At 39.6% G+C, this 16,464-nt stretch overlaps 1 protein-coding gene across 2 annotated transcripts in view; it reads right to left on the reverse strand.

Annotated features, from left to right (window-relative positions):
• Positions 1–2,501: 2,501 nt before the first annotated feature.
• Positions 2,502–16,464, reverse strand: part of LOC310715876 (complement C3-like) — a 90,827-nt gene continuing 76,864 nt past the window's right edge. For both annotated transcript variants that reach the window (XM_083522572.1, XM_083522573.1), the window contains exons 18-41: positions 15,840–15,954; positions 15,656–15,747; positions 15,389–15,528; positions 14,946–15,152; positions 14,661–14,724; positions 14,438–14,524; positions 12,550–12,753; positions 11,531–11,606; positions 11,275–11,434; positions 11,068–11,163; positions 9,599–9,749; positions 9,358–9,521; positions 8,969–9,127; positions 8,672–8,731; positions 8,470–8,560; positions 8,314–8,362; positions 7,911–8,001; positions 7,727–7,816; positions 7,533–7,638; positions 6,912–7,007; positions 6,645–6,725; positions 6,386–6,469; positions 5,546–5,681; positions 2,502–2,703 (exon numbers count right to left, since the gene is read on the reverse strand). In XM_083522572.1, the coding sequence (XP_083378698.1) occupies positions 2,562–2,703; positions 5,546–5,681; positions 6,386–6,469; positions 6,645–6,725; positions 6,912–7,007; positions 7,533–7,638; positions 7,727–7,816; positions 7,911–8,001; positions 8,314–8,362; positions 8,470–8,560; positions 8,672–8,731; positions 8,969–9,127; positions 9,358–9,521; positions 9,599–9,749; positions 11,068–11,163; positions 11,275–11,434; positions 11,531–11,606; positions 12,550–12,753; positions 14,438–14,524; positions 14,661–14,724; positions 14,946–15,152; positions 15,389–15,528; positions 15,656–15,747; positions 15,840–15,954 (2,741 nt within the window). In that variant the 3' untranslated portion in view covers positions 2,502–2,561. The remainder of the gene's footprint in view (positions 2,704–5,545; positions 5,682–6,385; positions 6,470–6,644; positions 6,726–6,911; positions 7,008–7,532; positions 7,639–7,726; positions 7,817–7,910; positions 8,002–8,313; positions 8,363–8,469; positions 8,561–8,671; positions 8,732–8,968; positions 9,128–9,357; positions 9,522–9,598; positions 9,750–11,067; positions 11,164–11,274; positions 11,435–11,530; positions 11,607–12,549; positions 12,754–14,437; positions 14,525–14,660; positions 14,725–14,945; positions 15,153–15,388; positions 15,529–15,655; positions 15,748–15,839; positions 15,955–16,464) is intronic.

Below are 16,464 nucleotides of genomic sequence, written 5' to 3' on the forward strand. Positions count from 1 at the left end.
TTGACTAGTGAGGAGAGTGTGTTGAGAAGGTGGAGGGAGTATTTTGAGCAGCTGATGAATGAGGAAAATCAGAGAGAGAGAAGGTTGGATGATGTGGAGTTGGTAAAGCATGATGTAGATAGGATTAGTAAGGAGGAAGTGAGAGCAGCGATTAAGAGGATAAAGGGTGGAAAGTTGGTTCTGAAAAGGCTGTGGTACTGTATGAGGAAGTCAGGTGTGTCAGAGAAGTATGTGAAGGTGGTGCAGGACATGTATGAGGACAGTGTGAAGGCAGTGAAGTGTGCAGTAGGAACGACAGACTGAGGGTTGGACTACATCAAGGATCGGCCCTGAGCCCTTTTCTGTTTGCAGTGGTGATGGACAGGTTGACGGACGAGGTCAGACAGGAGTCTCCCTGGACTATGGTGTTTGCGGATGATATTGTGATTTGTGGTGAGAGTAGTGAGCAGGTTGAGAAGAGCCTGGAGAGGTGGAGATATGCGCTGGAGAGAAGGGGAATGAAAGTCAGTAGGAGTAAAACAGAGTACATGTGTGTGAATGAAAGGGATGGCAGTGGAGTGATGCGGTTGCAGGGAGAAGAGCTGGAGAAGGTGGAGGAGTTCAGGTATCTGGTATTCAGGTCAACAGTGCAAAGTAATGGAGAGTGTGTTAGAGAAGTAAAGAAAAGAGTGCAGGCAGGGTGGAGTGGGTGGAGAAGAGTGATAGCAGGAGTGATTTGTAATAGAAGGGTATCTGCAAGAATGAAAGGGAAAGTTTATAGGACTGTGGTGAGACCTGCGATGTTGTATGGTTTAGAGACGGTGGCATTGAGTAGAAGACAGGAGGTGGAGCTGGAGGTAGCAGAGCTGAAGATGTTAAGGTTTTCGTTAGGAGTGACAAGGATGGACAAGATGAGTTTATTAGAGGGACAGCGCATGTAGGATGTTTTGGTGACAAGGTGAGGGAGGCGAGATTGAGATGGTTTGGACATGTGCAGAGGAGGGACATGAATTATATTGGTAGAAGAATGCTGAGGATGGAGCCACCAAGTAGGAGGAAAAAAAGAAGGCCAAGGAGAAGGTTCATGGATGTGGTGAGGGAAGACATGCAGGTGGTTGGTGTGAAAGAGGCAGATGTAGAGGACAGGGTGGTATGGAGACGGATGATCCGCTGTGGCGACCCCTAATGGGAGCAGCCGAAAGAAGAAGAAGAAGAAGAAGATCTATCCTTCTATCATTCCTCTAAATAACAATACTTTAATCAGCCTAATTAAGGCTCTGGCATTTTTATGATTTTCTAAAATATATTTATTTTTAAAACTTTTGTATCTTGTAGTGACATTACGGTTAATATTAACTAATCAACTAATTTTATGGGAAGCATAAGTATGATTATTTCTTTTGCTTTTTGATTGGGATAAAATATAAATTGAATGTTAATGACAAGAACTTGTATCCTGAAAAGAAGAATATTTTAAATAAATATTAACCGTAATGTCACTACAAGATACAAAAGTTTTAAAAATAAATATATTTTAGAAAATCATAAAAATGCCTTTAAATAAAAACCACACAAGGGTTCATTTGAATGATCCCATATGTTGCCTGCTGCTGAAAATAACATGTGAGTCATTCTGTCATTAATAAATAGTGAAACTGGCCATTTTTTCTTCATTTTATCTTACTTACCCCTTTTTTGAATGAGACTTTTTTTTTTAAAGTGGGGTTTGTAAAATACTTCATCACTTGTTGAATGGAGTAATGAAAACAAGAAAATTTTTAATTTAAGGTACATTTAGGACATCTAAAAATGTGCGATTAAGTTAAGATCAACCTATGAGATGGCTGCTGCTCGGCTTTCTTCGGAAGAGTAAACTTTTTGAATTACCTATTAAAATAAGTTTTCGGTCAATTGACGAAAAACTCACAATGGTCACAGAAAAAACTTTTTATCTGACAAAAGTAATAATAGATAAAAATTCTATGAATGTTAACCAATGAAAGTCAGACAAAACTCACAAATTATTTATTTATTTTTGTCCTGTGGAGATCTGGTAAGCCGTGACAAGTTATACAACTTTTGCTAATGTTAGCAGTTGCTGAGAGAAACTTCACAGTTTCCCTGTGAAAAAGCCAGCTAGCTAACAGATTTGTAAAGATTTAAAAGTGTGTTTGTGTGTGTACGAATGATTAAAGATTAATTTAATGAACATACCACTGAGTGACAAATGCTACATCTTTTTTCAATATTATTTATTTTAGAGAAATATTTTGATGATTCTCACTGAAAAGATGTTATCAATTATCGATCAGGCTTCTGTTTTAACACAATGACAATGAGCTGGCAGCATCCTCCATACTTGCATACTTGCCCTTTTTTTTGGCAGATGGTGATGCAGAATAAAGTTAGCAAGGTTGCAAGATAGCATAAGAACCTGAATCATAGTAAATACAAATCACATATTTCAAAAGGACTATTATTTAAATAAATCTTTTACATTTTAGGATTCATGCTAGGCTGGGTCGTGAAATTATCAAATTTAATGTTACATCAGACAGAAAATAATAGTGATTTTTTGTTTTTTATGTAGTGCATCCAAAGTCAGAAAGGGCTTGATTCAGTACAGCAATGCCCATGTAATTATCTTCATATTTCTTAGTTTGCCCTTCTTCATCCGTTGGCCAGTATTCAATCCATGTCTGCTCATCCAGGATATACAGCAGCCTGACAACAACAACAAGCAACACAAATGAGTTCCCAATTACACACATCACAGATGATTATCAGCATCTGAAAACCACAGTTCCACTTCAGGAACTCGAGCTGTGTCTTTACGCTTTGGAAACGTCCCTGCGTGACTGCACTCTGAACCACATTTGAAATCTGACCAATAGGCATTTAGTTGTGACGTCATCGGCGGGTGACATCGCGTCAACCAGAAAGCTATAAATGGCTGCTAGTTGGAAAGAAAGACGCTAGGGAGACGATTGTGCGCATTGTAGCCGCATGGCTTTGCACACGATTCGCTCCTGGAGAGCGCTTTTTGAGAAGAGCTCTCTCCCTCACGGTTCCGGTCCTGCTCTTGCCGAAGCAAAGTAGCCTCGGCGCTCGCAGGCCGATATAGCAGCCGGGTTGGAGTCGGATGAGTCCTCTCCAGCCTCTCCTGCTGGATCGAGCTCCTGTTCTCTTGGAGAAGCAGGCCTGATGGCTGCTTCTTCTGCTGGTAAGAGCAGCGGGGTGTTACATGTCTCTCCCTCCGTGGAGGTAGAGATGATGGATGCTAGCGAGCCCGTGGACTCCTTACAGCCCGTGCTGTACGAGGAGCTCCTTGAGGTCGTGACACAAGCCATAGCTAAGATGGATTTAGCTTGGCCGGTAGAGAAGCAGAAGCAGCGTGCACCCAGTAAGCTGGATGAGCGCTTCCTGCATCCTGTGTCACTTCCTCAGCGCCGGGGCCTTCCATTCTTCCCCGACCTGCAAACTGAGGTCCTGGGAGTCCCCGTACTCCTTGAGTACTTTATCTCAACACTTTTCGCTCTACGCGAACGTGGTTGGGGCTAAGGAGTGCGGCTATGGGGCGATGCCACGTGTGGAAGAGACGCTAGCGAGCTATCTCTCCCCTAGCCTAGCATCATTGCTAAAGGCCCTGGTGCTCCCTACTAAGCCGCTGCATGCGACATCAGCCTTAGTAGGGAACGCTTACGTGGCAGCAGGCCAGGCTGTGAGTTGCCTCCACACCATGGGTGTGTTGCAGGCGTACCAGGCTGACCTGCTACGTGATCTGGATTAGGGACTTAGCTCCAGGGCCGCCGATATTAAGGAGTTGCGTCTCGCTGCTGACTTAACCCTTCGGGCCACCAAACAAGGCGACACTCTAGGCTTAAGAAGGAGCAGGATGACCTGAGGGTCACCCTCGCCTCCAACAAACGGGCTGTGGTGCATAGATCCTGACGGCCTACGGTCGGGGGGACGGTGTCCACCTGAAAGATCGTTGTGGATGGGGGGGTTCTGCCTCCTCTTGCGAGGTGTCATCAGCTGCAAGGCTCCATCCCAGCTGCTCTGAGTGGGTCAAAAGTAGGTCTCCCAATGGGTCCTGCTTGGGTTTCGACTGAACGCCAGCAAAAGTGTGCTTTCTCCGGTGCAGAAACCACCTTTTTGGGCTTGGTGTCGGACTCGACCAGGATGCGGGCACAGTTGTCTCCCGCCCTGGGTCGAAGTCATCCTCACCGCAGTCAGGAGGGTGAGGGAAGACCAGCCACTCACTGTGAAGCAGTTCCAGAGGCTGCTGGGTTTCATGGCGGCAGTGTCCAGCATAATCCCGCTAGGCCTCCTCCACATGAGGAGGCCATGGTACAGTCGTGGCCGATGCAGGGTTAACCCCTTCGACCCTGAAGGTTTATGTGTCCGCCATCGTGGCATATGTCACCCCGCCTGCTGGGCAGTTGCTGGGTAGGCACCCTTTGGTGACACGTTTCCTCTGTTGCACCTGAAGGCTGAGGCCCGGGACGCGACCCAGAGTGCCTGTCTGGGACCTGGCAGTTGTGCTGTGGCTCTATTGGAGCCCCCCTTCGAGCCCTTGACTGAGGTGGCCCCTAGGTTTCTGTCTATTAAGACCGCCTTCCTCTTGGCAATATTCTCCCTGAAGAGGATCGGAGATCTGCAGGCTCTGTCCATGGCCTGTCCCGCCTGGAGTTTGCCCCTGGCATGGCCAGAGTGTTTCTCTATTAGAAACCTGGGTACGTACCTAAGGTGCCTTCGGCTCCCACACGACCTGTGTGTTGCGGGCATTCTGCCCTCCTCCATTCACAGCCCCCAACCAGGAGCGACAGAACTGACAGCACGAGCACTGGACACTTACCTCCACAGGACGAGTCCATGGAGGAAGTCGGAGCATCTGTTAGTTTGCTACGGCCCTAACAGGAAAGGTTTCCCGGCCAATAAGCAGACCTTGAGCAGGTGGGTAGTGGATGCAATTGTGTTGGCTTACGAGTCCTCTGGCCTCCCCACACCGCTCGGGGTCTGAGCTCACTCCAGCCGGAGAGTGGCGGCCTCTACGGCCTGGTCCGCTGGAGTGTCACTCCAGGACATCTGTGACGGGTTGGTCCACCCCACTGAACTTTGTCAGGTTTTATGACCTTGACCTCAGAGCCACTTTGGGCTCCTCTGTCCTACGTGCAGGTGCTGAGGCCCTCACTCTCTAGGCAGGGTCTGGTTAGTGTGGTGTGATTGGACACTCGTTCCCAAAGCGTTACGATGTAGCTCGAGTTCCCGAAGGGGAACATCTCTAGGTTTCGACCGTAACCCTAGTTACCCAAGGGAACGAGACGCTGCAGAAGCTAGCGTCTTTTCCATCTCGCAGCCATTTGTAGTTTTCTGGTTTATGCGACATTGCCAGCCGATGACATCACGACTAAACGCCTATTGGGCAGATTTCACATGTGATTTAGAGTGCAGTCACACAGGGGTGTTCCCAAAGCGTAACAACGCAGCGTCTTGTTCCCTCGGGGAACTAGGGTTACGTTCGTAACCTAGAGACGATTTGTGTTTTGCTGACAAGTTAACCTACTTCTTGTCTTCCATCGGTAGATTAGAACTTTGGCCCATGATGAGATAGCTCTTGCCAACCTTAAAATTGAAAGCATCTCTGCAATTAGCATGACCCATGAAGGTCCTCCGTTTTTTAGATATATAATGGTCAGAACCTGTAGAACACACCACAGACATTTGTTATTTCAACATGTTGGAGCATCCCTAGCCTGACAGTAAAAAAAAAAAAACAGCCAAATGAATATAAACAATAATGTAAAAATCATTTATTCTTCTGTTTTATTTTTTTCTTTACTCTAACTATTGGAGTTGCTGTCAGTTTATGCAAAGAAGCCACGTATTTATTTAAACATATTTAACAGCTTTTTTCCTCAACATGCAATAGTGGATGTAATGCTACATGCTGAATCACTGTTTGTACCTCAGAAGGCCTAAGAGTTAAATTACACAAAGAGCACACGTTCAGGCTCTTCTGTAGAGAGATCTGCATTGATAAGGTCTGTTAGCCCCATAATTCTATTATGCTTATTTCCCAATAGCATAATGCAATTTTAAAAGACCACCTCAGTAACTTTCAAAAACGGAGGATAAGAAAACCATCTATTTTAGCCGACTCTGTAGCTCTGTTACTGATCACAAACCAAAACTGAGGGAGAATTAAACATTAGGTTAAGTAATTGAATCATTTATAAAAGTAAATATATAGTGAACTTGTATTATATCATTTGCTTGCAATTAAAACCTTTGTTCATTATTCATTATTTATTCATTTTTATTTTATTTATTCGGTTACATACAGACAATGACATCATGCCTACTGGTTTATTCTACTGTCATGCAGATGAACAGTAAGACCTACCTTCTTTCAGGACATCTTCAATCTCCATGTCATAGAAATCTGTGCTCAGGTTCAGGTCTATTCCCATTACTTTGACTTTGTAAACTGCAAACACACCCACAAATATAATACTATTAATATTTTTACTTTGATTTTGATGCTGCTCATCTGCTACACATATATAATAGAGATTTAGTTGATTATATATGGAACATTGCATGAATAGGGTGAGGGTGGAATGTGTGTGGTGTGCAGAATGTGCAGAGTCAGTGCTTCTTACCATAATCAATGCCGGCTTCACAGGCTTTCAGCTCCCGCTCTTTGTCTTTAATATTCAGTTTCCTTTGGATGCTGCAGTTTTCTATATGAGGGAATATAGAAATTTTTGAATGAATGGCAAATAAAAAAAAAATATTTGATTACTATTAATTTCAATCAAATGCAAAAAGTTATATTGCGAGTTTCTTAATTTGATTGATTTTATATATAATTTCCCATTTTTATGTTTAGTTCATATTAGTTTCTATTCAGGTGTAAATGTGTGTACCTTCAGCACATTCGCAAAGACCCTCCTGACTACTGCACAATCTGCTCAGGGCTCCTTCTTTTTTTACAGGATGGTAGTATTTTAGACAGTGTTCGCCTACAAACAACACAAAGGCTCATATTCATGGCGATTTTACCAGAGTATCGCAGAGTATCCTGTCACAAGGGTTTTAATAGACTGGGAATACAACTGTTTGTGGTGTGCTTCGGGAAAAGGCGGTGTCTAAAATCTAAACTCGATTTTGACCCACTTGTGGGGTAAAGCTGCAAATTATTGCTTTTGCTTGCACTAATACAGTTTGCCAGCAGTGGGCATGACCAACTGGTTTGACTGTATCCTGGGGTGTTACTGGTTAACTCGATATTCTGGATTAATTATGGGCTGCCTGCCCCAAAATTAACACAATTGTTTATATATTCACAACATAGATCAGGTGATATATGTTGATAGATGTTTTTTTTTTTTAAGTATTTTAAAGTTGTTAATAGAGAGGAAGTGTTTCACCAGTTTTCTAGTGAGTCTTTGCATTGTGGGGATGTTAAACGATATTTTCAGGGACTGATATATATCGCATATGGATTTTTCAACATCTTGCTGCCCCAATGTGTACACACTCTTTACCTGGAGAGTAGTACTCGTACACACTGACAGCTGCAGGTTGAAGCATATCTACTTTGTTCATCTTGTGCATTCTGAAAGCAATTCTGTCCGGAACAATGTGTGATACCTGAGAAGAGAGAAAAATCAGCGTCAACAAAGAGACTTCAATGCATTTTCACACTTCAACCATGAAAACTAAATTATCTTAATCATACCTTATCTAAATAAATGATGAGGGAGCCACGTTCAGAAAGTTCCTTGTCCATCTCCCACTTCTGGATGTATTTATCATTCCCATTGCTCAGCTGAGATGATGAGTATAAAACAGTAATCAGACATGGTCTTCTATCAAATATAATTAAAGCTCATTGTACAGAACTGTTTTAAGATTTTGCTTACATCTGTCAGATCACTTTTATCCACCACGAACCCGGTCAGCAAGCCGATGTCCAAAATAGTCATAGTGGCATCTTTGTTCGTGTCGTTATAACTGAAACGATGTGATAAACAGTGCATTCATGCATATCAGGCTTATTACAGTTTTACAAAAATTGCTTCTATTTTTGTTTCATTTTTTTCATTTCGGTTTTTACTTTCAGTTTTGCTTCAGTTTGATTTATATAATTAAAATAATGTTGATGCTGAAAGAAGAAGAAGTAGAAGAAGAAAAAGATTTTTGAAATCATTTCCATTTTGGTTTTTATATTTCAGTAATTATTACTATTAGTCTATTTTTAGTTTATGTAATAAATTATTTAAATATATTACATCTTTGATGCCCTTAATTTTGCCGTGTACTTACAGGAGGTCGATGGTGAGCTCGTAACTTTCTTCTGCTTCTTTGTACGATGCTAAGAGAGAAATATCAGAGCAGACAAATTTATATAGGGATATTTCATAAAATATAGAAATGAAGTTAAACACTGGGATTTTAAAAAAAAAAAGAGGTACATCTTACTCTTTGCTTCTCTCTTCATTTCAACAGAAACGGTGTATTTTTTGCAGTCAGTCTTCTTTTCTATGGGTCTAGCATAATAAATTGTCATTACCTATAAAAAGAAGAATAATTATTATTACTTTAATTATTATTATTAGCAATATTATTAGTAGTAGTTTTTGTAATAAAAATAAAGGATTTTGTAGTATCCATGAGCACTCACTTTGAGAACTCCAGCACCGTTTCCTTTAGCAGTAACATTAAATTCTTGCTTGAGCTGAAACTGTAAAAGTTTAGGCAGAAAAAATTCTGTTAGGTCTACATTTGACCTTGATAAAGGGCAACAAAAATCTAGGCTAAACTCTAGTTTATCCAAGAAAATAAATCATTAGTAGTAGCAAGCAAGCTGGGGAATTTTTTATTAAGGAAACGATAATTGTTTTTCATATAATTATTTCTAATATCTGCTCAAATAAACAAAAGCATAATAGACAAAAATTCTGAAAAAAAAAAAAAAAACCTTGTCTGAGCGTGTAAGATGTAAACTTCTGCTGTTGAAAATCCACTCGACAGGGCGAATTCGTCCACTTGCTTTCACTTCTACATCCAATTTTGTGTTCGGTTGACCCTTTACTTGCTTATAGTACTCAGCCACTGCTTGGAACACCATGATGGTTGACTAGATGACACGAATAGCAGAGATGATTCGGTACAACCTCAGATCAATTCGATTAAATGACGAAATTGTTACTTGAAATTTCTAATTGAAATTCCACAGTAAAAATAACATGCATGACCCCAGAATTGTTAAAGTTGCAGACAGAACACAAAGTATTGCTTCACAATCCATTTCAAATAAAAACAAACAACTGATAATGTTCAGCATATAAAAACGGCTTGTCAACGCACTTGAGTGGTGCCGTAACCTCCATAGGGGCTGCTCTGCCTGTTGAGCCATCTAACAGATTTTCCTGCGATATCAAATTCTTTCGCTTTTACCAGAGCCAGCAAGGCATATGCTGTTGCCTCCAGGGAGAAGTGATGTTCTCCAGCAACCTGCCAGTAAGTACCATCTGTTAACAAGAAATAGAAAGAAATTGAAATGTGCTTCTTTAAAAATTTAATTCTTAGGAATTTACGAGTTTCTGACCTTTAGAGGAAGCCTGCAGCAGGCGATCTTTGTTCAACTTTCCAGCATTTGCCAAGGCATAGGAAGTCATCGCAATTGCATATGGATTGCTTAAGGAGGGGAGCCTTCTTTCCAAATAACCTAGGGCCTTATTGGAAGCATCTTGAAGACTCTAAATAAAAAGAGAAAGCAAAAATTATACAAAAGCTGGTCCACATGTTTGTACATTTCGAGCTGTAACTTATATAAAAATATAACATACAGCGGTTAAAATAAGTATTTGAAACATCAGCATTTTTATCAGTAAGGGGATTTCTAAGTGGGCTATTGACACAAACTTTCCACCGGATGTAGCCATCAAGCCAAATATTGAATTCATACAAAGAAATCTAAACATTTAAGTACACAAGTTGAGTCATAATAAAAAGTGTAATGACACAGGAAATAAGTATTGAACACACTTTATTTAATACTTTGTAGAAAAGCCTTTGTTGGTGATTACAGCTTCTAGACGCTTATTGTATGGAGAGACCAGTCGTCTACATTGCTCAGGAGTGATTCTGGCCCATTCTTCTACACTTATGGTCTTTAAATCTTGAAGGTTCCTTGGGCCTCTTTTATGAACTTTGATCTTCAGTTCTCTCCATAGATTTTCTATGGGATTTAGATCAGGTGATTGACTGGGCCATTCAAGCAACTTGATTTTCCTTCTTTGAAACCACTATTGTTTCCTTGGCCTTGTGTTTGGGATCATTGTCTTGCTGAAATGTCCACCCTCTTTTCATTTTTAGCTTTCTGGTAGATGGCAGAAGATTTTTATCCAGAATGTCCCGGTACATTTCTCTATTCATCCTGCCTTTAATAAGATGAAGTCTGCCAGTACCCCTTGCTGAAAAGCAGCCCCAAACCATGATGCTTCCACCCCCAAACTTAACTGTTGGTATGGTGTTCTTGGGGTGGTGGGCAGTGCCATATTTTCTCCCAACATGGTGTGTAGAATGACTGCCAAAAAGTTCAATTTTGCTTTTATTTGACCATACTATAGTCTCCCAATAATCCACAGGCTTCTCCAACTGCTCTTTCGCAAACTTTAACCGAGCCTCAATGCTTTTTGTTCAGCAATGGAGTCTTGCGTGGTGAGCGTGCATGGATGCCATGGCGGTTCAGTGCATTGCTTATAGTTTTCTTTGAAACAACAGTACCTGCTGATGCAAGGTCTTCCTGAAGTTCTGCCCGAGTGGTTCTTGGTCTTGGCGAACTCTCCTGATTATTCTTTGGACTCCTCTTCCCTGTGTCATTACACTGTTTATTATGACTCAACTTGTATACTTAAATGTTTCGATTTCTTTGTATGAATTCAATATCTGGCTTGATGGCTACATCTGGTGGAAATTTTGTGTGAATATCCCACTTAGAAATCCCTTTACTGAAAAATGCTGATGTGTCAAATACTTATTTTCACCGCTTTATATAGACAAAAGTTGACTTACTTCAACTTTTTTGGCACAGAGACGGTCTCCTTCTTGCAGAGCAATCAAGACAAATGCTGTCAGAGATGCTTCAGAATCCTTACCTTGCACATCACCCTGAAATCACAGAAGAATCACACAGCTTTCACAGAAACAGTGGTTTTGTGGTTTCTTGTACATTTTATACGGAAAACAAATTTAAGTTGATTTAAGTTTAATTTAACTTACAACCATCTCTGAATGGATCACTGGAGCTTTTTCTATAAATGTGCCATCTGGCAACTGTACATTCAGAATCAACCACTTGATGGCACTGCACAGGACATCTTCTTGTATGCTTATGAGGTCACTGGCCATAGCAAAGACTTTGGCCACATATGCTGTCAACCTTTACCACTGAGAACAAAAGCAGTCAAGATATGACCTGCGATCAAATGTTGTTCAACATTCAGCCATTAAACAAAATGATATCGCTCTCTTTTACCATGTGCTGCTAGGTCTGTTTAGCCATGCTGCAAAAGAACCATCAGGTTTACGGTTTGTAAGTTCTTGTACGTATCCTAAGAGAGGAAGAGGAAATTTTTAATTTCCATAGTCCACTCTTTAAGTGCAAATAACTTTTTTTTAGGACATAAATCCTGGTACAAGCATGAAGTCACATTGTGATTAGCAGAAGCAGACTGTACATTTCTGCATTTCATCCCATGGCCTTCACTACCTAAATCATTATCTGCATCACAGGCAGGTATCTTATGCACTGAGAATGAATACGTTACTAAAGCAGGAAGTTGCTTTCATTGTAGCCACAGCTGCACTGCCTGCATACATCATCTCCAGCAGAAGCATCAGTATAAATCTCATAAAACAACTCTGGGTTTTCTGTGCATTTTTTCCTGCGTTACGATTTTCCTGAGGATTTGACATAAAAGCAAATTTTGTGTTTTTGTGCAAATTTGACAGGAAAGAAAAAAACCCTCAAAAGTATAAATGGTTATTAAAAAAGCTAAACAACAGTTGTGAAGTATTTTCACTGATCTTCATTCACAATGTTGAAATTTAATGGTAATTAGAAACTATAAAAAACATTTAACTTATTTTATTAAAAGCTGATTAAAAGCTCTAAAATTAAATGCATCATCACTTCCGTCGGCCTCTCAGATTCAAATTTGATGCTTTATGACCTCCTAAAGTATGGAGGAATTAATATTATTATATAATGCTGGAATCCACACTTGCATTCAATCTTTTAATTTGTGGACCCTTTATTGAAAGTTTGTAAAGATTTCGCAAAGCAGAACACGTTTGGGGCAGAAAGCATTAGTATTTAGTGATATTCATTTAATATTTTTCCAGTTTGTTGTGCTGATTGATTGTAGCTTCATCTACTGTCAATGTAAAATAGCCTTGTACTGTCTTATAAAAAAAAAAAAATTAAGATTTGTGTTTAGACCTGACTATACCATAGACATTTGGTCAAGAGTATTTTGAAGAGAGTTTTCTCACCTGTTGTGATGTGTTGGATAGCCTCATTACGCCGACCCAAGCCAACTTGTTCCCACTGCTTGGTGGTATCTAAGTAGTGTGTGGCAATAAGGGGCAGAGTCATATAGATCATGGTTTGTTCTCCACAGCCACTGGGCTGTACAATCAGACGCCCCATAAAGTCTCCACTGATGGCCTGCTCGATCGTCTGACTCACCTCCTGACCTACAGATAAACATATGAATAGAAAAATGGTTATTAAGATGGACATGCAGGAAACCCTTATTTAGTCTGTACCTACCGGTCTTGTCAAATGTTTGAAAACACCTAGTCTTTTAGCATTTTTGAAAAGACACAAATTTTTGTTTTGTTTATATGCAACAAACTAGGTAATTGAACAGTGCTAATCAATCTGCCACATTAGGAACTAACAGTTTAGAATTAAATGAATGCAGCTATGTCAAGTTTCTGTTTATACTATGCATGTAGTTTGAATGGAGAAAGGAATACTGAACTGTTAATGGTAATATTCCAAATCACTTATTCAGGTACCAGAAGTAATTTACCAAGTTTGTGTGATTTCTTCTTCTTACATTTCCTGGCCTATTGTCATGCTGCGACTGTCATCATAAAGGTCTATGTAAGCATTCTCTCAATTATTAAACTTCGGAAATCTTTCATACACGTCCTGATGTCTGTGGGATGAGACAAACCGAACATGATCCAACATGGCTACCATTCCATACTTCAACAGCATGCAATTCCCTCTGGATTGTAGCTAACGGGAATCAACTTCAACATACACCGAGACAATAAACCGAAGTGTACGTCTAAGCTCTGCAAGCATTTATCCGACAGTAAACTGTCAACTGGAGTGTTATCTGCAATAAAATGGCTTGTCCAGTCACCGCACATAAATCCTGTCGATCTGCTCTGGGATGAACGAAAGAAATCTCCAACTACTGAAAAATACCTTTGGCAATTGTACAAGAAGCAGAAAATGAAGGACTGCCCTATTTAAATCGGAATTATCTGGTCAAATGCAGAATCAAAGCCCCTAGTTAGACATTGTTTTGCTACCCAATTTCATATCCGGATTGTGTAAAAACTTTGTAGCTAACATAACATGATGACAGATGCTGTGGTACTTAGCAATTTAAGTGTTACTGCACAGTAAAGGAAATGAACTTTAGTATAAAGTATAAAGATTACAATCCCTGTCAACAGTATCTACTATAAAGTATTTTTTTTTTTTACCCCCAAAAAACTATTTTGACAAACTTTTAACTACAACATTTGTTTGTTTGTCCTTACATTGCAAAAGATAAATAAGTTTGTGTAGCGTTTTTTTTTATTTTTAAGCGTCAATTAGCGGCTTGTAGATTTCAGGCAATATGGCAATGGGCAGATTAGATTTAGATAATATGTCAATATGACATGACACAATGTGACTTTAATTCATAAGGCAACTTTTGCATATCTGTTGATGCCCTGAATCAGCATCACTTTGTTCAATTTGTTCAGAAAGCAAAAGCAAATAAACAGTCAGTGTAACAAGTGAAATTCCAGCATTACCAATTTGCCACTTCTGGGTCCTTAAAACAAGACCCATAACAATGAAATGCTCGATTGTATACATTAATCGATGATTATGATTTCATGAATATTTATCATTGTTTGTTTAAACCTTTTCTGCAGGCCAAAATCACATTCAAATAGTTCAGACATTGAGGTAACAACTTCTTAGATGTTTAATGTTGGTCCTGCAGGATCTGGACCATTAATGCAAGTTTGATTAGAATGTTCTCTTATCACGCATTATTTGATTATCTGTTAAAGATAATGATAAAAATGATACAAAATAAAAACATATATTAGTTTATATTGATGTGTTTAATTTTCTTCTTACCGGCCACAGTGATGTAAGTATGTGCATCAGTGTTGGGAACCTGTCCATTTGGAACCTCACTCCTCAACTGCAGGACTTGAACTCCACCTTTTACCACAACAAACAAACAAACAAACAAACAAACATGGAAGAGAGATGATGAGAAATGAAAACATGCAGAATAAAAAGTTAAATGAAATAAGTGAAGAAATCCGACATGAGGTATTTGTTATTTAGATCTCACCAGGTGCTTGAGATGGATTTAGTTCCACATTTGCTTCTAACAGTTCAGTTAACACGCCCTCGGACTGAGCAAGAAAAAAATACAAAGCAACAGTTTAAGACATGTGTAGGGACCTTATGTTGGATCTAAGCATGGCATTCGACTGCACAATGTCTTGTTGCATTCAATGTATATGAAGTTTTATCATATTGTATTCTCAGTCTTCTCTGGCTACAAATTCTTTAAAAATACAGCTTGTTAGGGTTGTCTGGAATAATTACTGATATAAACATGGTTGATACTCACCACCACCTTCAGGGTTCTCCTTACGCCATCATTAAATGATGAACTTGCAGCCTGCACCTCTATATGGTGTTCCCCAATTTTCATAGGAATAATCACAAATGGGACAGATCTGCTGGAATTGGGGTCTACATTAACTGTGGTACGGTATTTCTTCTTTTTGCTGGCTGCACTACAAATATGATCCATCTCAAAGAATTCCACACGCACCTGTTGGGCACAAGAAGTTAGACAGTACATCCTCAGAACATGTTCAAGAAGGACCAGGCATGAAGCACAAATAGACAGAGGAAATGATGCTAATCCATCAAAGAACACACATGACATTTAGCATAGTCAGTCATTCTACCAGACATGTGAGATACGAGGAAACTATAGAAACCACAAAACATCACAGTGTTGCTGTACACTATAAATACTTAAATGGAGCTGATTGGTAAAATTACCTTCTGTAGCTTATTGGAGAAGCTATACAGAATCGCTTTGATTTCAACTTGTTCATTGTGTACTGCTGAGTAAGGTAACTTAAGATCCACAAAGAAATCCTTTGCTACTGTTATTTCAAAGGGATCAGCCACACAGATACCTACAGAGAGGGATAAATAAGTGTGTGAATATTCAGTAATATGCAAGTTATTACATGTGTCGAGTTCAGATTTTTAGACATCGTATCACATCAAGACATTTTCAAAGTGAGAAGATGCAGCACTGACTGTGTGTCTTAGACAGACTGATGGCTAAAAGTTGCCACGTTGTAATAGAGTCTTTTAGATAGTTTGTTCCCATAGTGACGCTTGTTGTGGTACTACAATAAAAATCCAAACAGCAGAGTCAGATCCGTGCTTCCATTAAGCTCCAGAATGCTAGACTAAATAAATCTTGGAATGTTTCATTTACCATTGGTTTCCTGAGCAGGCTGGCAGGTTTATATCCTCCCAAAGCCAGCTCTCAGGGAACTGCGTCCGGGTGACAATTTCATCAGAGCTTATGATATCATCATCATCGTTGTCACCTGGACACATGGATTTGAAAATCATGCTTTAGAGAGATCAAAGTCGCAAACATTGGCTTATCAAGAAATAAAGCAAGTCAGATTCAATAGCTTAAAATATTGTAATCATTTGCTTATTTGCTTTTATTTGCTAGTGTAGATCTGTTTTCCTTTACTTTAGAGTCAGCTTAAATAAACTTATAAATAACAAACTATAATAACAATAATAATGATAATGACAAAAGACAAACATTTTTTTATATAATTATTATATTATTATAATTATGATAATTATGTCATTTTTTATGACACATTTATTGATGAACTAGGATGTGAAGGATGTTTGGACTTTACAGAATTACATTTTCCATTTAGTTGCTTAAATACAATGATGATACAGGCGTAGAAGAAAGACCATGAATACACTATTGGCTTGTTTTAAACCGTATTAAAGCACTGGACTCGCTACTTATGTTACAACCCCAATTTCCAAAAAACATTGGGACCTTGTGTAAAATGTAAATAAAAACA

Source organism: Silurus aristotelis, assembly GCF_946808225.1.
Source record: "Silurus aristotelis genome assembly, chromosome: 20".
In the NCBI taxonomy this organism is placed as follows: Eukaryota; Metazoa; Chordata; class Actinopteri; order Siluriformes; family Siluridae; genus Silurus; species Silurus aristotelis.